At 33.1% G+C, this 23,409-nt stretch overlaps 1 protein-coding gene across 4 annotated transcripts; it reads left to right on the top strand.

Moving 5' to 3' along the window:
* The first annotated feature begins 94 nt into the window (after positions 1-94).
* Positions 95-23,291, top strand: LOC128999861 (uncharacterized). 4 transcript variants are annotated; one of them, XM_054426585.1, is made up of 7 exons: positions 95-248; positions 5,338-5,507; positions 6,081-6,254; positions 7,087-7,175; positions 10,786-10,874; positions 13,680-13,767; positions 18,218-23,291. In XM_054426585.1, the coding sequence occupies exons 2-6, from the start codon at positions 5,348-5,350 to the stop codon at positions 13,756-13,758; spliced, it is 591 nt and encodes a 196-aa protein (XP_054282560.1). In that variant the 5' UTR covers positions 95-248; positions 5,338-5,347; the 3' UTR covers positions 13,759-13,767; positions 18,218-23,291. The 4 variants fall into 4 exon arrangements, with proteins under 4 accessions (XP_054282560.1, XP_054282558.1, XP_054282559.1 ...); XM_054426583.1 differs by having other exon boundaries at positions 10,741-10,874; XM_054426584.1 differs by having other exon boundaries at positions 7,087-7,190.
* The last annotated feature ends 118 nt before the right edge of the window (positions 23,292-23,409 follow it).

Genomic DNA, 23,409 nt, shown 5'->3' with positions numbered 1-23,409 from the left:
ACAATATATAGAAGGCTTCGTAACGTTAATCATCAATAGAGACAGGAGTGGGGGATTCTGGTCGTATTTCGATTATACAATACAACAGGCAGTGGAGTGGAGTAGCGTCAACTGTAGCCCAAAGTCAAAGTCGTTGTTTGACAGATTGTCATTTTCGGTTTGTGTTTTGAGGATTGATTGATTGTTGTTCGGAAGTTCAAGCAATCTTTGTTGACACTTTACCTATCAGGATTCTCTTCTTTTCTAACGTGAGTACATGGTTATTTTGTCCTGTTTGTAATTCCTGTAAATCATTTACGTTTTAATCATTAATAAACATAGGCCTTATTCCGATTGATTTATAGTTTCCGCTCACAATGACTCACTCTAACCACACATGGCCTTGCTGCATATAAAGCCTTCATCTCAGACAGGAAACGAATTTGAATAGTAGGAATTGAATACTAAGTAGTTTGCACCTAGATTGTTTAATGAAAATCACCTAATTCTGCACATTGGCTTTTCGTAATATTTTAGTCATGGTTCTTATAACAGATGAACATGAAAGAAAAGAACTAGTATTCTCTGGGAGACCGTAAAAGGCAAGGTTGACTGTAAGAGGCCTTCCAACCTATTTCCTAGAAGGGAATGCGTTTTTATATTCTTTATATTTACTAATTTGTTTTATTTTCAAAGATTTTTGGACTAATGCCTAGGTGTAATCGTGAAAGTAAACATGAAACTAAGTTAAGGTACCGTGTCTAACTTAGGCTTAATTAACTTAACAATAATAAGTTAGCCTACTCTACTTGGCTCTTATGGTTTTAGCGGTTCATGCAGTATTATTATTTATCATATTTACCTGCTGACCATTAAAAAATGACGGTATTTATTCCGTATAGGTGCCTCCAAACGAATTTTCAATTTTGATATCTTACTTTATAGTTTTTTACCTCCTGAATCCAAATAACTTATACCATTATTTTTCACCGCTGATGAATATTTCTCAAAATATCGCCGTGAAAACATACAACATTACAATACACAAGGTAGGATGGATAACATTTACAAGTGGAATGAACTGTGGGTAACTAAGCCTACAGCTGACTGTTTTCAACCACACGACAAGCAACTGGAAGTAACAACATTTGAACTTTATTAACTCACTCTGATTCTATCATCAGCATTAAATGCCTTGTGACATCATTTTACGTCACTACAACTACAACTAGAACTCAAAACAAAAATACTCATACTCATACGTGCTGTGTAGTGCTAGTCTGCTACGCAGTTACAAGTCCAGGTTAAGTGAATAGAGTAACATGGTTTATGAGAAGAAGAACATCGTTGATTAAACATGATAACATCGTTGTAGAAACATTTCAAGTGATTCTGTAGTCAATAATGTTTTCTATAATGAATTTCGTCACATTATGGAGATATAGATGGACTGGTGGACTAATTACATGTAAGTTAGTTTAGTTCTTATTTAGGCATGTCAGGGTCGTAGGTCGTGCTGTATCCTTGGTGACTGCATTAAGTGTTTTGAAGTTAGGTTAGATAAGGAAGGTAAAGTTTAGGTTATAATGTATCCAGATGTTAGTTTATGTCGCCTGCAGACTGTTTTTGTAAAATTAAAATCCTGAGAGAAAAACAATTCAAATTACTATTTAAAAAAGGCCTACTAATCAAAAGGTTGCCGGTTCGATCCTGAGAAAAGTCCGTAGCTTTTTGATGGTTCGAAACTGGACCCAGCTGTTCCTGATCATTGGGCTTTAAATAAATGATCCTGGCTAATGAAACAGCTGATCTTAGTCGGTAACAAAGCTACACAGATCATCACACACCATTCTACACTCATCCTTCACTCATATTTGGGTTAAAATACGCACCTAAGTGGCGTCCCCATCTTAATGATTGATAATAATTGATAATAATCTAAACTACCTTCAAAGGACTTAATGCAGTCACCAATTCACATAAAGCACGACCTACCACCCTGACATGCCTTTTCTGACATCAAAAGGAGTTTGCTTACATTCTAGAGGTTTGGTTAGGTTATGTTATGTTAGAATAAGTTGGCACTATTTTATTATGTAATTTCTAAACGGCGAAATATAAATCAATAAATCATTAATAAGGATAAAATACTGGTAACAATAATACATTTTATTAAAATGTGTAAACTTATTGGTCTTAGAAAGTGAAAAGTCTAACTTAATCAGGTGATTTTCATATTGCAGAATCAGAGTTAGCTAATTAGTTGTCACTTCCATTTGCTTGACTATGATTGAAAACAATCAGCTGTTGGCTTACTTAACCCATAGTTCATTCCACTTGTAAATGTCATCCATCCTACTGTCACCTTGTTTATTGTAATGTTGTATATTATTACGGTGATATCTTGAGAAATATTCATCAGCTGTGAAAAATAATGGTATATTTGGATTCAGGAGGTAAAAAACTATAAAGTTAGATATCAAAATTAAAAATTCGTTTGGAGGCACCTATTTGGAATAATTACCAAAATGACATCCTTGTTTATTAAAATATATGGAAGGAAGTAAGTTAAGTTAAAGGCTTAAATAACTTAATTTAGGCCTAATCTAAATTGAAAATAATAACAATGAAAATAGGCTAGTGTCTAAATCTGGGTAGTATAAATTTAGCCTTGATCTAGTTTAAATTTGTAAATTTGTGAAGAGAGCTTTGTTGTGGGGGCTATGTTTATGCCAAAGCCTGCTAGTAAAAATAAAGAAATCAGCCTTTTGGCATAGAGTATAATGCCTAACTTAAATAATTAAAGTTACTTATAAGTTTTAAAAGTTATTAGCCTAGGTAGCCTATATTTTACTCATGTTAAAATAATAGATAGACTTTTACTTTTTATCCAAGTTACTTATAACTTTAAACACAATATTGAAATTAAGCTTAAGTTACACTTTTACTTTGTGACATGTGTTACACTTCAAATTAAACAATAGGCCTACCTAATTTACTAAGGCCTCAAAGCTATCTCAAGAGCACAAGAAATAACAATAAGTTAGGCTAACTTAAGTACAGTCTATAGGCAAAGTTATTTTTATTGTATTGTGAATTTAGTACCTAATGATCATTTGTAGCAATCACATTGACGTTGTCTATTACATTTCAGTATAGCATACGTTTAAAAAGAAAATAAAGATTCTGATTCTATTACTTGCCAAGTAACTTACCGTAACCATAGATAAAAGGAGTACCTACCTATAGACATGTCTAATTTTTTTAATCTATGCCGTAACCCAGTCTTTTGTACAAACTACATCTCTTATAATAAGAGACAATAAACCGGTAATCATCATAAATAATTTGTTTACCAAAATGCTAGAACTTTTGTACTTAATCTTAAAGTTAAATACACAAAGGTTAAATTACACGATACATGAGCAAAAGGCTGTGTTCTTTAAAACAATGGCCTTCAAAATATGTCAACTATCAGTTAATGTGTTAACTTGGCAAATTAATAATGATAAAGCAAGGAATAGGTATTTTGTTTAATATGACTCCATGTCACAAAAACACTAATCAAAATGCATAACCTAATTTAAGACATCAAACAAAATTACTGCCACCATCTTTCCACTCTACCTCTGTAACTAAGTTACAAAATACCATACCCGTTAAACCATTTAATGTTCATGGCCGATAAAATAAATAGGCTACGGTAATCAAAGAGATAAGTACCTAGTTACCTTTTAGTAAATTTATTAAAAAGTCTTGCATCATTAATGTAAATACAACAATAATTGTGGTTGTAATTATTACAAACCCATTAGTGGTTGCTTCATTTCACTACTATCTACTTAGGGTAGCCTATAACTTGAATTCTACTTCTTTGCCAGATCCAGTCCGAAAGATTGTGTTGTCAATTTAATAAAATAAATAAAACTATATAGGCCTAGGCTAGTAGGCTACAATTTACAGAATTTACACCTTTAAAACCCTTGGCCGTTAAACGGATGGCATGGCGGACACACTTATCTCACAAAGGGCTCATTCCAAAGTTCTTTTAATGAGTACAGTGGTCCTAATAATTACATTTTATGAACTGTAAATTCATGAGGAATACTTTTTGAGATCTTAGGTTGAATAGCATTGATTTTTGGAATTATGTATAGACATATTATATTTTTAAGAACAGCTAGTCTAGATTTTAAAAATACAAAACTTATTGAATATGTACGCTCACAAAGTGAACGATAAGCAAGTTTAGTCTAATTTTTTTTTTATTTCTTAGTTTTTGGTTTTAGCGAATTTTCCTATAGGGATGTAAGTTACTTAAGTGTTACTTATGTAAGTGTTTACTTATTACCGTAGGTGGTCAGACCTAGACCCGGGACCATTATTCTTTTTCATTTTAATGTCCCCAGAGGCCAAAAACACTAAGGTATTCGTTAAAATTTGTATATATGTGATTTGTCATCCTTATGGAACAGCTGAAGCCAATTTTATTGTTAGTTCTGTACGCCACACTGTAGAGGTTGTGTTTTGTTTAAAATATGTTTCTTGTTATTTCAGTCATTTAAAACCTTGTTTACCAAATGATCTAATCATAAACAGTAACTATAGGTCGGCCGCTTAGAAAGCGACCTCCTCCAGCATTGGTTTAGCATTAGCGCCCAGGTCGTTTTCTAAGCGGCCGAACTATAGTCTCCTGGTTACATAACCAAATAGTAAAGCACAAATTATGAAAATAACTCTAAAATAATAGAATCAAAATTCCATCTACTCTAGTGATCAGTGTCGAGGCATACATGACACCAAAAACAAGCTTCAAAACAGTGGCGGATAGCCTATAGAATATTTTTTTGGGGTGGGGGGTGGAGATTAATTTAAGGTTAGGTTAAGTAATTTCAAGTAGACACGTCAAGACTTTCTCTCAGTTTTGCTGCGGTTTTTTGCGCTAAATGTGACCTTTACTTTACCAAGATCACGCTGTATCGTTAAATAGTTCCATCAAATTATAAAAATTTATAAATTCAAGCTAAATGAAGAAAATATCTCAATTACTACTCATACAAAAGATAAGTTACTACGGCTTGCAATAACTTGTCCTTTCAGTTTAACTTGGTCAACAAGTTTGGGTATCGAAGAGATATCAGTAGCCTGATTAATTTAAATTCGGTTCTTTCTGATGGTAGCTCAATTCGACTATGTTCATCGTTAAAAAATAACACGAAAATAGCATTAAATTCATCTTATCTTCTTTATCCTAATGCACCTACAGCCAATTAGGACTCCTAAAGTAACTAAACTATTTATTTGAAAAAATATAGGTATGTAATCTTGACTTAATAAGCTTTGGTTTATGTGCAATAGTTAGATCAAAATGCCGACGAGTGGTCCAGTTTATCAGCCAACAACAGTGAGCTACGAACAGCAGAATGAGTGGTCTCGGCCGGGCAGCTACCTCAGTCAGACGGTTGGTGGTGGGCCACGCTGTGTACAGTGGGTTTTGCTTGCTATCGGGATCTTCTCACTGTCTGCAGGTAGGTTGTAGGCCTAACTGAGGTGGTTAGGTTAGGTTATCGTTTTTTCTAACATTCCTGTCAGTAATGATTTTTAGGCGGAGGTTAGTGTTTTGTTTTTCCAATGTTATTGATACCAAATGAGGCCGCAACTCGTATTTTTAATCCTTAGCCCAATATGGATTAAGTATGACTGTAGAATTAGATAGCTTATGAATAGATTTTTACAGCTACAAACCAGAGTGGGAATTTCAAAGCCAAGATGAGTAAACAATAACAAATGATTCAGATGATCATTGTTAATGACTATGAGATTGTTCTTTGGCCAAAATCTTTGTTAAAAGCCCTCGATCAAACAGCTGGGTCCAGTTTCAAACTATTAATAGGAATTTAACTTTTCTCAGAATCAAAACCGTAACCTTTTGATTTCCAGGGAAACACTATGTGGCAGTGTTGATCGCAGTCTATTTTTCGTACACATAGCGGTGTATTTTATGTTGCTATACAACACCCCTATAACTATAACCACTCATAATGTCTTGGATGAAATCATTTTTGTCTAGTCAGTAGTGTTGAAGGCCTCTTTTGTTGTAGGAATCATTATGGTAGCTGAAGGAACTGTGGATTTTACTGACAACAAACAGACGCGGCTGGAGGACGAGCACGGCAACGTAGCTCCGGCCAATGCGACAGGCGATGAGTCGACAGGCCAAGTGATCATAACCGTGGCGGGCGGACTACTGATAGTTATGGGCATACTGCTGATTGGTGAGTAGAGAACTGACAATCATAATTAATCGTATATCATATAGCCTTCTAATAAGAGATCATAATACCATACTTATAACAGGATATAATCACCGACATAAAAAAAATACTGAAAATATAAAAAAGTTCATAAGGTCTGGAAACGCTTAAGTAGCGAGTTATGGCTACCATAAAATTTTTCTCAGAATTTGGTGCTGGTGGTTAGATTGAGGATTTTTTTATTTCGTCTGAACTACACAAGAGAGCTTGCCTCTATTTTTACTTTCCCTTATGTTATTTTACCAGACAAATGGAATGAAACAAGTCTCAGAACTGTAGTTTGAGTGGCTTATGTGAAAAAGAGTGTAAAGTGTAAGATTATTTAAGTTAAAATGAATTTTTTATAGATGGTTGGCAATAATTTAGTTTAAATACTAATAAACAGATTTTTTGAAGATAAACTTTTAATTGGTAAGACCGCACTTTTCTTCTATGATTTTGTTAGCAAATGAATTTGAGTTGTAGTTGATATTTGGTGTAGTGCTTGATTCCTGAGGTTTGACCCGGAATTCACCAGCACGACGGGTCAGTAAGCTCTGTCCGAGTACAGAACTGTCTAGCTCAGTCCTTCGGCTGAGCTCCCATACTACTAATGAGAGGCCTTGTTCAATGACATTGCTCTTTTTACTGTGCCATATTTACACCCCAGTGAGTTGTAGTAATGTTTGATTGGGTAGTAGAATAACTATATTCCTTTAAAATTAAAGAGAAATTTGATCCTGGTAAAACTATATGTTTAAACATTTGTTTAGTTTAGTTCTAATCTAACCCTATTCTACTCTGTATTTGGCAGGAGTGTACATCAGGATCGTAAGGCGGAGGAAGGGGTGTCCTTGTTTACCCACCAAGGAGCAACGCCTCGCTCGTCAACTGGACAATCAAGTGAGCAACGGTCAGGTGAGAACGGCAGTTTCTATCAGGGGTGCCAAAAGCGTTTCCAATGTTTTCCCCAAGCCAAATTATTCTTTTCACAAGCATTTCCAACATTAGTCCTAAGCCAAATGACTATTTTGTTTGAGCTTTTCCACCATTTTCACCAAGCCAAATTAGGGGTTTCTTAAGCATTTTTAACGTTTTCCCCAAGCCTGGCGATTATTTTATCAAGGGTTTCCAAAATTCACCCCAAGGAAACTTCGGTTTATTCAGTGTTTTTAACAATTTACCTTAGCCAAGATTCTTGAATTCTTGTGTAGATTCTGCAGCCTTTTTTATAAGGTTTCTTACAAAATTCAAAACTATACAGTACACCATCAACCGAACTGACAGAACTGTTGTTTAGCATCGATGACAATTATTTTTGCATGTGATACAATGAAAAACCTGTGCACGAGTATGAATGTAAATAATGTCACGTTTGGTAATCATTGATTATTGTCATTTGTGCAAACACAATATGTGTACTCAGTACACAATTCATTACCACTGTTCCGTACAACACACGTCAGATTAATCAGATAAAACCTTAATTTTATTAGGCAAAATATTTAAATGTTTAACTATTACTAGCCTAGAAGAATTTGAGGCTTTAAACAGCAATCTTGACAGTCTGTTAAGGTTTACATACCGTATTGCACAAGTGCAGGTGCTCCAAATGTAAGTTTATAACCGGTAAGTAATTGATAACAGCTTATCAAAGTCATAATATTTTTCTCATTCACTGCAAGTCTGGTACTCAAAGATATTATTATCAATATGAAGTATGAACTCCTATAAATCTTGTATCAAACCATTATAATCGTCAACAAGTGCTTTTATCAAAACATTACTCTCTTGCTAATTTCATATCCATTTTTTTCTAAGTACTTAAATCATGCTTTAAATTTGTTGATCAAGTGCAACTTTTGTACCCTAAAGTTTGATGTTGCGTTGAATTAAAAGTGCAATCTATTTCTTACTCTTGCAGATTTTGTTAGTTACATTGGTTTTTAATGTTTCTGTATTTTTAATTGATTATCAAAATGTAATTTATAATATTAAATTTGCTAAACTCAAGTTCTAGTGCTTAAAAACATGAATCTAACTATTATATTGGTTTAAACAATTGTAAAGCAAAATGTTTTAAATGCTGAAAAGCACAGTTAAACCCCTAAAATTGTTATACAAACCCCTCTAGATATTTCTTCTTGAAAGCAGTTTTAAATGGTTTAATGCCCATTAATAATGTTCAATTTGATTTTATCATAAGTTTAATATTTTTATTCCCATCCAGTTGCTATTTAAATTAAACAATAAAATAAACATATTTAAAATAGAGTAACTGACATTAATTAAATCAAACTTTAAATAAGTCATCATTTGCAATTAATGAATAAAAATATTTTTGTTGAACTGTATCAGTTTTAGGAGGAAGTAACCACAGTTATGTGAGGTTATCATATTGCCTGCTTTGCAGTGGTTAACCTTGGGAGTAAGGTGATATCACGGCCGCAGTAATTGACCTCAATTTGTCCAGATTTCTTAGACCTTTCACCTTTCTGCTCTTTATCATTACTTTTTGACATTGCAAACGGGGTATATACATGCTCGTATCATGAAATGAGTGTTAGGCAATGCCTATAGTATTTCAGCTGTTAATGTGGAATAATGTTATTATTTCATCATTTGAGATTGATTAACACATTTGTTCTGTCTTGATAATATGCTTGCAAATATTACCCAAAATTAATTTGGTCTCACTATTGCAGCGTTCTAAAATACATCTAAATTTTTATTTTTTGTACCATAGGCCTACACACAATGTTAAGATAAAAAACTTATAGATGCGGTAACAGACTTTTAGAGGCACCACCTAAAATTTTAAGAATTTTATTCCACTTTTAAAACAAGAGGAAAACTAGGCCTACTGTACAATTTGATGCTAATTTAATTTAAGTATTGCTTTTAGAAAGACGTGGTTTGTCATATAAAGAACTTAGTATTGTTTAAAAAGTGTTTTGTGACAACGTAGTCTAAGCACATTTCACATCATCTATTATTTTTGTCAATGTTTGCTTCTTTTGTTTAGTTAATTCGCTTGTGGGTATTTTTTTATCAAGTCTAAAAAATGAAGTTTAATAGCTGGCGATCCTGTTTCTCAGTAAATGATTTTCTCGCTGTATTAGTAAATTTTTTATTAATATGTAATTGATAAAAGATACCCAAACAAGTTTCACCTTATTTTCAGTTTGTCGCTTTATATTTTTGTTCCTTTTGTTAAAAAGCACCTTTTTAATGGTCCACACAGATTGTAGTAGGTAAAGGAATTTAAATGTTACTTTTAAGAGAAATTTAAATCCTGTAGAGAATTGGTTTGTGTAAGTTAAGTGATTAGGCCTACTAATAACTAAATGTTATCCACTCCAATTAATTTATGTCTGGTTTAATATTAATATCCAAAATATACATATTACATTCATAAACTTTATAAAGCAAAAAAACCTTACTTTGTGTAATAATATATCGGTGTCCCATAAATTAATAGCCAAGCTCTGGGAAATGGGTTCATGGGTCAACAAATAAGGAGAAAGTCAAGAATTGTTCAAGCCTTGTCTATATATTTCATTTTTTATCCTTGATCTTTTCAAATACCCAAGTTTCAATAATTGTATTGAAACTTTGATCTCTATTATTAGCCATCTTGCACACATTTACGTCATATTACTAATTATTATTCACTATTATTTATTGGTTACCGTTTGAATAAATAAATAAGTAAATAAAAAAATCTTTATGAATATCAATATATGATAACGTATAAGATTCCTTTTTCAGAAACAAGATTCTTTGTTCTATCTATTTTGACCTACATTAGGCCCCGTTTATGCACCAAGTGCGGTAGCGGTAGCGACAGCGGGAGCGATTTCTAACACCATTGAGTTAAATGGGGCTGTTTATGCACCAAGAGCGATAGCGATAGCGGTTGACCTCCCGCTGCGATTTCTAATTCGCCCGCTGTGTAGTTAGGAATCGCAGCGGTTGCTTGGGCTGAAGCCAGGGTTGCCAACTTGACCCACGCGCACGTGCACTTAGGACAAATAGTTGTGTTAATTATTTGGCAGAGTTTGAGTTGGCAAGACTGTGTCCCCCTTCCATTCTCCTTTAACCAACCGCTACCGCTATCGCTCTTCGTGCATAAACAGACTCATTTACAGCGGGAGCGGGCCCGCTATCGCACCGCTCCCGCACTTGGTGCATAAACGGGGCCTTACCATTTTCTGGAGTTGTACACATTATCTATGGGCACCCGTATACTGGGTGTATATAGAGTCATTGGAAAGATTTTGTGCATTTCCATGGGTCAAAACAATAAAAATTATTGTATGAACATGGGTTCAAATCGTAGGCCTACCAATCAAAATGTTTCACCTGTAAATCTTTAACCTGAGAGCCTGGGGTTCAAATCCTCTGTGTGGACCTGAGTTTTTGTTACTTTTCCCCATCATGCCACTTAGTGTTAGCGTTGTGTCAGATAATGACTGTGAACCCATCCACGGATCTGTTGGTGGCTGCTCAGTACGGACCTGTGTCGGAGATCGCTTACCAGCCGCCGCAGCACGACAGCGAGGAGACGCGCAAGTTGATGGCCAGCGACAACAAGGAATGGTAAGTTGCAATGAATACTGAATAGTATCAGCAAACTGACACATACTTTGTCTCATTGGTTTGACATTGAAATAGAACATCCTACTACTTTCATGAGCAAACAAGTTGAAACAGTTATACTGTGTAACTAAAATAAGAATCTAAAGAAGTGACAGCAAACAACCTGTAAAGTAAAATAATTTAATTTGTTTACAGCATGAAAAGATAAAAAAACAAAGATTCAAAATTCCTTTATTTTACTATTCAACCAAAACCAAAAACTACGATTAAATTTACGATAACCAAAGCACAAAAATGTTGTACCAATATTTTTCTTCTTGAATTAATTCTTTGATGATTTTTAATATACATGTGAGGATTAATAAGTTCGGTTTATTTTTCTATAGTAAGTTCTGATGAATGTTTTAAAATGTTAAAGCCTGGAGTCATTCTTGATTTTTTCATGGCTTGCTGGACACCTTGCACACTTAGAAGTTCTTTAGGCATTTTGAGATTACGAAAGCCGTATTTTAGTCGTAAGTAATTGTCTAGCGCTCGAGAGAAATAGTCACATGCTTGTCAGAGATAACGGGTAGCTGTCAAATTAGCAGTCATGCGAGCATTAATCATTCAAGGGTTTCCAACAAAAATAACCTGCTATGGTCTAATTTTATCCTTAACATGCGTGTCTCATTGATTGTATAGTTTAACTTCCTATTTCCTACAAACTATTGTAAATGTAAATTTGTTTATGTGTGCTTCTTTATTTATGAAGCGGTAGTTTATTGTGTAACTATATTTGTTTTTGACTGGCGACGTTACGTTTGAAAGTGGTATTGTTTGGATTCATGTTTTAAATTATTCTAGTACTTGGTTTTCTCAACTTGGTTTACCGTACTTGACATTTTTTTATCCCTTACTGATATTCTCATAAGATAATTTTTACTTTCTTCCCCTATACTTAGTAGCCTATATGGAGAAAGCAGGCTATTTTTTCAAAATTTTAGAGTTTGAGATTCGGGACAAAGTGGCTTTTTAAGTGATGTGTGTATGTGTGTGAATGTTTGCAGAGCCACGGACTGCACCTGTGGTCCGATTTTGATGACATTCAGTATGAGGGTCCTACTAATCTATGGTACCTCCAAAAGTTTTTCATTTTAGAAATTTTGATTTGTAATGCTAATATTTCCATAAAACCTATAAAAACTGAAAATTTGGGTATTTACAAAATCAGCCTGGACAATTTTGATTAACATTTAGTATGTTATGGTCCTTACAAAATGGTTCACCTCCAATGCTTAAAAAATATAGTTAAAAGATTTCAATAATTGTTGTGATTTTTCTTTTTTTTTTACCATGCTACACTTTGTCTAACAGTTTGTTACACTCCAAAAATTCTGTTTACTGAAAATTAGATTGTTGACAAGCTAATGGGGAAGTGTCAGTTTGCTGATTCAATTTATGTTCTAGTTTTGTATACTGTTGTGTTGTTACATGGATACAAATAGAGGGGAACTGTACAAATTCATGAACTTGATTGTAAAGTATCGAAGTTTAACCAACATAAAATAGCTTTTATTTCTGCTCATGTGTTAAAAGATGTCATGACACAGCTTAGAGATATTTGAAGCTTCATATTGTACAATAATGTACTGTTTTGAGAAAGAGAACAGTTTTGAAGCAAAAATTAAGTAAGCCTCATCTATTTTATGAGAGTGATATTACTTAATCTAAATGTATATATCTGTATTTTTTCCCTGAACTATCCTACAATTAGAAAGAAGGTGGGTGTCACAATGTTATTTCATTCACTAATCCTTAAGTTTTCTTTTGTTAACCTACTCTCAGGCATCAATATTTTTCAAAACCTGCTTCTTTGTGTGCCCCAGTATAGTTATGTTACAAATGTGATTTTCCAACATTTTCATTGTTTGGTTTTGCTACCTTAACTTTAACTCTTAGTTTTGGTTTATTAATATTGAAATATTGGTTTGAATGCAATGTATGAGTCTTTTTGGTGTTTTAGTGTGGTTTACTTTATTCTAACAATCTCTTTTGCCCCCCTATATATGTGAATAGAATCATATTTCCTAAAAAATTCTTTGACTCCTTACTTAACGCAACATTATCTATATCCTACAGATTAATCTTTTTAAGATTTTGTGTGCTTTTTACAAGTGTGTGCACAAACTCTCCACTGACCTTTTAAGGTATAATTCCTGGATCAAAGACAAACTAGAATGTCACGTTAAAAATTTCTACTCAAAAGTTAGGCTACCTGTAACAGTTGCCATTATGATTTTATCACAACACTTTTTTTGTTACATCTGTTTGTAGGTGCCTAAATTTAAATTCAAGATTTATAATGCAACTAGCTTTTACTCGCGGGCTTCGCCCTGCTTGACTTCATAACAGTGTATTAACAAAACTATTGATTGCCATACCGGTTTGAGTGGCATTACGAAAGGCTTTTCATGGTTACTTTGAAGAACAACATTGGACTTAATTAACTGTCAGGGCAGAGCCCTAGTAGATTATTTAAATATAAGCTGACTATGTCCTTTAAGCCTGTGGTTATTAGCTCTAGTATTTTTTCTTAAAAATTACTATTATCATTGATAGATAATAAATCGTTCTTTTCAAGGTATGGATTTTAGAATTTACCTTATGTACAATACTTTCCATGTATTTTTGTCTGTAACGACTAATGGAAATTTTCTAACAAATTTTCAAAACAGTTTTTTTTTTCTTGATCTTCCCCTTTTCCCCCTACTCCCTGTTGTGTTTCATAACCCACTAACGGTGTGTTGTGTTATCTCACCGCAGCACCGAGGAAAGTGAACGCATGCTGGAGTCCGATCCTCGAATTGTTCTGAGGCCGCTCAGTCATACGGAAGACGCTTAATTTGTCAAGGTAAGCAGCAGTGTTCGATAGTTATAGTTACTCAACAGTCGGGTGGCATCCAAGTCGAATGCCACTTCAACTGTGGTGCAAGCTTGCTATGTTGCCAGTTTTAGGTTAAAAAAGAGCGTACAGTAGACTTTCGGATTATCCATGTAATGGCTGAGTGATCACGGCTAATCGAAATTGTAGACACCTAACCTAAAACGCCTGCAAAATAACCAACATTGACTTTAAATTAATTAATAGTTATGCTTTGATGAAGGTTTAGGTGGTAATAAAATGTTTTGGATTCAGTTTTAAAACTTGTTGTTTAACACCTTTTTTTACAACTGAATGAATGAATGTTGAAAATTACAGTTACAACAATAAATAACACATTTTTCATTCTCCATCATCGACGTAAAGACCATTATACAATTATAAGTACAAAGGTTTTTACATGTATAACTTTTTAGCAATAATAGATAAAAATATACAGTTTATGCAAACCACTATTAGATAAACTTAGAATAAAAACTTTAATTTTATTTAACTTAACTTAACTCATATATATATAACTTTAATTGCGTAAGCATCAATGTGACTAAAGAATCCTTGTCATGAATTGAAAGTCATACTCTACGCTAAATAACATATATAAACTAACTTTTTTAATGTATACACATGTTAAAGCAAACTACAGGAGACTCCCGATTAGCTGGGGTAATGGGTGGCTGAGCAATCGTGTATAATCGAAATCGCGGATAAACCAAATCTAACCTAAAATACACTAGAAATAGTTAAAAACTATTGTGAAAGCAAAATAAGTCCTTCCTTAATAACCTTTAGGCTACTGAATGTTAGGCTTAATAACGTGAAAGACTTCAAATACAAGATTACAGTACGTACCTTTTAATAAACACACAATTATTTTACAAACAATATTTTTCACATCGGTAAAAACATTCCAATACGTGAAACAAGTGCACTATACTATAGGCCTAATGTCGAAGTTGCCGTCTTTATTGGCTTCGAGGAAAATAGTCCATTATCGATTTTTGTTTCTTGTCATTTGCTTCCTTTTTAACAATGCTTGACCAAATTTTTCTCAGCACCATGAGATTGCACAACAAAGTGTTATGTTCCCCTTCCAAAAAGTCCAATAGTCCCTCTGCATAATGGCGGGCAGTTGCGTACGATATTTTTGGCTCGGCAGCAGCTTCTTCTTCTTGACTCTGGCTCTCAATTCCCAGAGCATGTCTCAATATTTCGCCGTCACTCACAACTTCGGATGACGGCAATCCTAAGTCAATGTTTAGCCAGTTATTGATGTCTTCAATGTCGACATTTTCTCCACCAGGCACGGTGTTGGCTAATGCGGCTAAGTCAGCTGGGGTGTCTTCCTCTTCAAATCCATGAAAATCTTCTCCTCCTACGATATCAGGAAGTATTTTCTACCAAGGCTTAGTAAGTGTGGTTGATTTTACTTTCCCCATCTCGTAAATCGCATCCAAGATCGTGAAATTTGATTTCAAAATGTCTTTAAATCAATTCCCTCTTCAATGAATTTATTTAGAACGTTCAAACGGTAGTAGCATTTGATGTTGGCGATAACACCCTGATCCATGGGTTGTATTAGAGCCGTTACATTTGGTGGGAGGAACATGGAAGTACTTTGCCCATCTTCTGACTGCAAAAGTCCTTTTGGGTGGGAAGACTCAATTAATCGAGAGTAAGAACAGCTTTTGGTGGAAGGTGGTTTGATTTTAAAAACTCACGAACTTCAGGACATAATTTCTTGTGAAACCAATCATGAAAAATGTCTTTCTGCATCCATCCCTTTTTCTGATTGTAATAATGTACCGGCAAATTTACAGCTGGAGTACCTTTAAAAGAACGAGGTTTCTTTGCTTTCCTATTACAAGAAGCTGAAGCTTATGTGTGCCAGCAGCGTTTAAGCAACACATAACCATAATCCTTTCTTTGCTTGCTTTGTGGTCAGGTGCACTTCGTTCATGTTCTGCCGCAAGTGTTTTTGAAGGGAGACATTTCCAGTACAGCCCAGATTCGTCCGCGTTATAAATTTGCTCTGGCAATAATTCGTTGTTGGCTACACATTTGTTGAAATAAAGGGGGGAGAGCCGTTTGGGATAACCAATATTTCGGTTAACCCGTCATATGCAAAAATAGCCTGGGTTATCAAGGTGTGAAGGAAATATGAATTTAAAATAATGTCTATACAGTATAATACAGTCCTTATCCTTATCCTGCTGCGACGTCGTTGACCAGAATTTCTGGATAGACTGTGTCATAAACTAAAAATAATATTTACACTATTTACAATACTTTTGGCAAGATGGCGTTGAGCCTATACTCGATGGAACGCATCAAAATACTCGTCAACTGAGTACAGTGGTCGGTCGACTAGCCAGGCTTTAACTTTCTTTTTAAAAGTGGACGGTTCACAAGACTTAAATCTTTGGGGGAGACTGTTGTACATCTTCAGAGCCCTGATGCGGAAAAAGCTTTGTGTTTTGGACAGCCTGCAGTAAGGTATGTGGAGCTGATCTCTGTTACGAAGGTTGTGGGAGTGGTGGAATTCCCTTGTTGTGAGTTGATCTAAGTTATCCCTCACAAAACAGAGGCTAAACAGTACATACTGGCTGAAGATAGTAAGGATTTTTAGGCTTCTGAAGATAGGCCTACAGTGCTCACTGTCACTCTTCGATGCAATAATCCGAACCGCCTTCTTTTGAAGGAGAAGAATATCTTCACACCTTGCAGCGTGTCCCGAAAGCAGGAGTCCATAGGAGAGGTGGGAATGAAACAAGCCGTGATAGACGGTGGTCAGGTATTTATTTCAAAGATAAATCTTCTTCCCTTTTCAGTGTTTTATTTCAACTCCAAAAGTGTTAAAATGGGTTAGAAAATACTTTTAAATAAACCATTGAAGCCACCAAAGTATACTTTATCCCTGTATTATTTTATGGGACCGTTTTGGTTAACACAAATTCAGTTAACCGGGGTTCTACTGTACTATACTGCGTTCACAAAATTTAGGCAGTTTGGTTGAGGGGAAGTGATTTCATTCCCTCCATTTCGCCCTAACAACAACCGACAGCTGATCAGCTGATATATATATATATATATATATTAGGATAAAAAAGTGGTGGGGGAACCCAGGAAACATTCCCTTTAAACTGTCTAAATTTTTAGAAATGGGTTTTAAAGGGTTGTTGCTGGGATTTTCTACCATGATTAAAAGTTTTCATGATGTTTAGATCTGGAATCTCAGGTGATAAGATAAGTACTCTAGCTAAGCCAAAGCTGGAAAATCACAAAAGATAAGTGTATAGTAAACAACGATTTGTAAACAATTTTTTTTTTATTAACTTGTTGCAGAGATAAACAGGCTCTTGGATCCATACAACTTTTCAAGTAGTTAGTATTCTAGCCGCTTCTTACGGTTATGGTTCTTAGTTGAGTCATAAAGAAGTGTTAATGTCATGCAATAAAGTCATTTATGTTATCACTTTCCAACTTTTTAATGTTGGCATTTTATCTCTTTTAGTTTGTAAAACGGGTTTTAACTTTGAAGCATCTTTTTTATTACTAAGACAGAATCATTTAAAATTTGGGTCTTTGTTTCTTGTGAGGAGTGGAATCCAATCTGAGCTTGGAATTAATATGTGGGATATTTTTTGCTTAGCATATTTTCTGGTGAAACACTAAAGGAATAAATAAAGTTTAAAAGATTTCTTTAACAAGAACACAGTTGTGAGCATTTGTTTGATCAAATTTTAAAAGTAATAAAATTTACATAATTTCTGTTGAATCAAAGACTGTCAATAACCAATAACTAATTGTCCAATTGTTACCAATGTATACAGATTAGATGGTTTTCAGAGAATTTGAATACAACTAAACTAAAACTTTAGGCAAAGAGATGACAATGTTTCTTATTTCATTAATCTATTAGAGGGTAACTTATTTATTTATAAATGACATGTTGGGATCAATGAGACATTGAGATAACGTAGTCTCAATTATCTAACCTAATCCAGCTACGGAATTCGAATAAGCAGGAAAGTAGGAATAACAGGAAAACAGTGAAAAACATTACGAAAATGTTAAAATCCACATTTAAACGTTGGATACTTTTAAAATACAAGTTAATTCATTACATACCTATTTAATTTTAAAAGTAAAGTCCAAAACGTTTTTGTACTAGGCTTTATTTTATTTGTCTTTTAATTTTGATGGTTTTACCTGTTACCCCAGATCTTCTAGAGGTTGTGACAGTTGAGTGAAAATTAATTGTTGAATCTAGACTTCTTTTAACTGGAAGGTATAATAATCAAAACCGTTTAAGTTGTTTATTTTTTTCAGTGTCACCAGTTTCTCCAGCTTTTTTCCAGTAAACAAACGGTTTGCGAAAATTAACATTGCCTCTCCTTTTAATTGTGTTCCTGTGTTACAGCCGATCCCTGTCCGTGGTGGAGGAGGAAGGGGAGAGAGAGGTTGAGGATGTAGGCGGAGGGAGGGTATCGAGACGCAACACGCCTCCTGTAGTCAAATATCGCAATCGTCTCGCAGCCATGCGCGCTCCTCTGGCTCAACACGAAGACATCACCCCTTCTCTGCGCTCTTCATTTAGCAGTATCAATTTTGACTCGCCGAACGACTCTATTCGCTCTTCGCTTCTGGAAAGTTCGTCCGAAGGTGAGGAATTGACAGAGTCGGAAGTTTAAAATTACTCGACTGAATCGGTTGATGCCGAGAGACTAATTTTTATATGCAGTTATTTATAGTTTTTATTTATTTAAATTTAAATTTTAGCGTAGGTTTTGTATTTAGTTTATATAAGGGATTCATTCATGTTTTTGAGTGGTTCAATGTTTTCAAACATTAACGTTGGTGTTCACATTATCTAAGAACATTTGTAGAAATCTAAACTTGTTTTTAGGTGTATACGTCTGTCAAGAAAAAGAGAATTCCAAACTTGAAACAGAATTTTGTAATTTTGTTACCCTTTTGCCTTTTACTTCTTTTACCATAAATAAAGATGTGAAATGCTCACAATAATTCCATAAAAAATATATTAATCAATTAAAAATAATCAAAACAAAATATCACTGTGTAAACATTTACTTTTTTACAAAAGTAAACTTAGTTTACATATTTTTAAAATGTTCCTCCAATGTTTTAGAAGTGATTCAACTCATCAACATGAATGAAAATTTTAGTTTTAGGCTGTTTGCTGGTTATTTGTAAAGCACAAATGTGTATTTTATAAGTTGCAAGAATTTCATTATCTGAATAATCTCAGTTCCATTCATATTGTAAGTGGCTAGCTAGTTTTGGCCGTTTGTGTAAAAAGATTTGATGATACATTTTAACTAAGAAATGATCACTAAATTCGTAGTTTGTAAATTTATAACTTTTTTAATAGTGTTCTACTATTTAATTTTTTCATCAAGTTAGATAAAATATTTTTATGTATTCTTCTTATAGTGGTAGATAAGCTATGACAAACCAAAGGGTATGGTCCGTGGCCATGTATTTTTTTATCGGTGAGTTTTTCGATCCTTTATTACTGCCGCTCGACTGAGTTTATATATTAGAGGATTAGAGGGCTCAATAATGACAATTAATTTTCTTAAGTACTATAAATATATAATTATACTGTATAAATATTATTAAAACAATGTGGTTTTGTGGTCTATCTAAAATTCCGTGTAAATTTGATACTGAATTAATGCAAATTGATTGTTTACACATTTTATTAACTTTTAAATATTGTATTGTTGTTGTAAATAAAAATGCAAAGATTTTGTTCCATTTGGATGAAACTTGGTATATAATTAAGAAGGGGTTTCAGATAAAACACAATACAACACACAATAACACATTGTCAATTTTTTCTTTAAATGATATTAAAGAAAATTACTTTTGTTATTGGGCTCCCTGTCCCCTTTAGTGTTAGTGGTAGTTTTAAAGGATCGGCCGCCAGTGGTTAATAATTGGCTGAGGACACGGACCCAACTCTTTGGTTCGTAATAGCTTGTCCACAACTATAGTTTTGAAACTTCAGGGTAGAGCAATTTCAATGAAGTTTGTTTTCTTGTGCATGAAGATTCCTAGTTACTTGTAACTACATATGTAAATAAAATCATACATATTATTGATTCTAGTTTGAATTAACATTTACTGTCTAATAAACAGTGTATATAACACAAATCTGTAAATTTCTCAAAAGATGTTTCAAACTTTATTTATATAAGTGTCTAAAGAACTGTGAATCAAAATATTTAATTAACACTTCTTATTTTAGAAATATTCAACGTATCTGTAACTAGTTCCTTAGTAGAGTATTGATCTAAAAGAAATACATTTGAATTTTAAATCAAAGTTAGAAATTGTATATAATTAGTTATTTTGTTTTTGGTTTACGATTAAATATAACAGTTCTTAAGGCACAGATTTTCTTGCACAAATATTTAGTTCATCTGTCTGTTACCCATTCCGTTCATTAACCGTCCGCTCTTTTGATGCACTGATGTGTTTATTTAATGTAATATTACCTCGTTCTTTCAGAACAGTTTGTGTACTTAACAAAACAATAAGAATAAAATATTGATATATTATGAGACATTTACTGAAAATCTACCATTGGAATTTGGATTTGTCCATAACATTGTCGATTTTTAATATCTCCGTGTCCTCTGCTTGGTAGTCAATGAAGTAATGGAGATTCTGAATTTTTGAAATGAAGAAGTTTGCAAGTTTTTAGACAACTTATTAAGCTTTGGATTGTCTTTCAAGCAAAATACAATGTTTTATTTGCTCAATCTGCCATACCTTGTAAACAAGTTAAAGGTTCTAGACTATTTACTTTCATCCAGTATTCAAACTTAAACCAGCTTTTTACTCCTGAGCTTGTATTATAGATGGTAAATTATAGTATTGCAATACATATTTTTACACCAATGTGTATTATAGAAAGTAGCGATATTATTCAAATAAGAATTTGTATTTGTATAGAATAGGAACAAATTTGTGTGATTTTGTTTGCTTTAAACTTTATTGATTGACTTGTATTTATGTTTTTCATTTTTAATAGTCTAATGATTTTGTTCTAAAATTTCAAGTTTTAAAAACAAGTTGAATGGTATATTAATGTTTTTATACAAATCGTTTTTATTTGATTCGATATTAGATGTATTTTACATGTATAGATTATATTTACTACATATTTTAATTGTCTATATTTACCTATAAAAGTTAATTAATGAGAACTCCCTTTGTAATATTTTAAAGTACATAACAGCATTTTAGAAAATTAGTTTTGTCGTAAGCTACCGACTTGTAAAGAGATTTAAAAATTCTTGCTGTTATTCATAGTCCAGCTATAAACTGTAGTGTATTTTCATTCACATTAATAACTCATCAGTTTTATAAAATACAAGGCTATTGAAAAAGATGTCAAAATGTAGATAAAACAATCGAAGCACTTAAATGACATAAATAATAAGTTTTTTGTTTTTTTCTGCTCCATTGCGTGTTTTGAAGGGAACAGTCCAAACCCTAGTCTTTGCTACTTAATATCATGTATGTAATGTTTTAACATCATGTTATTATGTTTAGAGTCTCAGCGACAATAATGCCATCTGAGTCCAGATCTGAGTTTTAGAATCAATCCCGCTCCGGCTCGGCATCGGAAGTAATCTTTTGATTTTACTGTGAACGCTAGATTAGCAACTAAGAATGGTTCAATTTTTCCAGACATCTTTTTCAATGACTATGTATTTATATAGATTTTCAATCCATATACTAATCTATATTTAACTGTGTTAATGTTATTATGCCATATACGAGAAAAATATATTAGAAAATAGTTTAATCAATTGTTAATTGTTACAATAGCACAGTTTTAGTTAGCTAAATTTAGTAGTCTCAGTATTTTAATGCATCAATGTCTAAACTAATGAACACATTTCTTAGATAAACTCAAAAGATAATTTCAATACGTAAAAGAATAGGTTTCTAAAATTGTTTTAAGTTGATAAACAAAATATATAATATGCAAATGACTCCTAACAACATGAGACCCCCAGAGAAATTGGTCATATTTGTCTTTATTAACACTTAACACATTGAAAATCTTGAGTCGGTGGCTCATTTTGACTGTGAATCTCAAACATTTGTGTGTTGTGGGTTCACATTTCAACGGCCCACTGAAAATGTAACAGTACTGTTCATTGGTACTTGATTGGCTCACCCCTTAGTAGTTAGTTTGCTGAATACTTTCCATGCCTAGTCCTGAGATAAATATGGACAATCAAATACAAAATTAAAGATAGCGCAAAACTCTTTTTTTCTAATTTGGCTTTGGTAAATTATTGTTTAAGTTATTACCACCGAAAGACGAATCTTAGCCTATTTTTGGCTGCCCGAACAAGTTTTATGAGGTATATGCTATTAAGTATCATGTTTATAGACAATTTAAGGAATTTAAATTTAATGTTAATTCATTAACTCAATTAAGACTTTAGATATTGTTTTACGGAACTGAATGTCTTGTACACATTTTTTAGCCGATATTATATTTTACCTGTTGATACAATAGACTATTGTACACATTACTCACATTACTTGTTCTTAAGTTGGCAGGCAGTCTTGTAAAACATGCAAAAATTTGCTTAGACCACGTAATATAGTGAAATATGTCCAAACATTTCTTACTGAATATTTTAATTGACGAGTCGGATCATCAGGGTTTTGTTTATTAAATGCCTGAGTCGGCATAAATTAAGGTTTAGTTTTTTGTAACAGAATAAAGTTAAAATTATAAACGGAGAAAAAAGGAAAAATCATTGTAAACAAAAGATTCAAATACTGTAATGATAAATGTAAATTATGCATTAAATGATTTTAATTTTTTACAATGTAATTTGTAACATAACATAACATATTATGTAGGGATGGACGAGATTGGATTTTTAGTTCGAGACGAGACGAGACGAGATTTTTTATTTCTCATAAAATTTCGAGACGAGATCGAGACGAGATTTCTCTTCTCATACACAACGGGAAATGCACGTTCGAAATTTTTACCTGATTTTGTAACATTGTTAGATGACTGTTTAAATACTAAAATAATGATAATAGGCAAGAATATTTACAATCTTTCATTAAATAACATCAGCGCATTTTTTTATTAATCACGCCTAACTTATTAAAAATGCCTACGATTAGGAAACATGGTGATATCAGTTAGGATAGAGTTCAACTTATCCTAAAATAAAATAAATCATAAAATAAAAGCAATATTAATTTTTATAAAATAGTTACTTGTTTTGACTTTTTTATAGTAATAAAACATTCCTCACACTGCTTACACTTAACAAAACTTCTCAAATGTTATTAAAGTAATATTATTAAAATAATGAAAGTAATATTTACATTAAAAGAATTAATTAAATAAGAACGCCTTCGAAAAGGAAACGCAACTACAACACGCTCCTGTATTGCGGGTATTGCATTGACTTTCTGCAGGCGTTTTTAATTTTTTTTTTTTTTTTTTTTTTTTTTTCTCGTCTCGATAAAAATCTCGGCCAAAAAGTAATCTCGTCTCGTGTAACGAGATTGAAAATTTCCCGAAATTTCGAG

Source organism: Macrosteles quadrilineatus, unplaced genomic scaffold (assembly GCF_028750875.1).
Source record: "Macrosteles quadrilineatus isolate MER2022 unplaced genomic scaffold, UCM_ALF_1.0 Scaffold_8__2_contigs__length_117827958, whole genome shotgun sequence".
Classification (NCBI taxonomy): Eukaryota; Metazoa; Arthropoda; class Insecta; order Hemiptera; family Cicadellidae; genus Macrosteles; species Macrosteles quadrilineatus.
The sequence above is the reverse complement of the archived record's forward strand: the minus strand, read 5'-3'. Positions and strand labels throughout refer to the sequence as shown.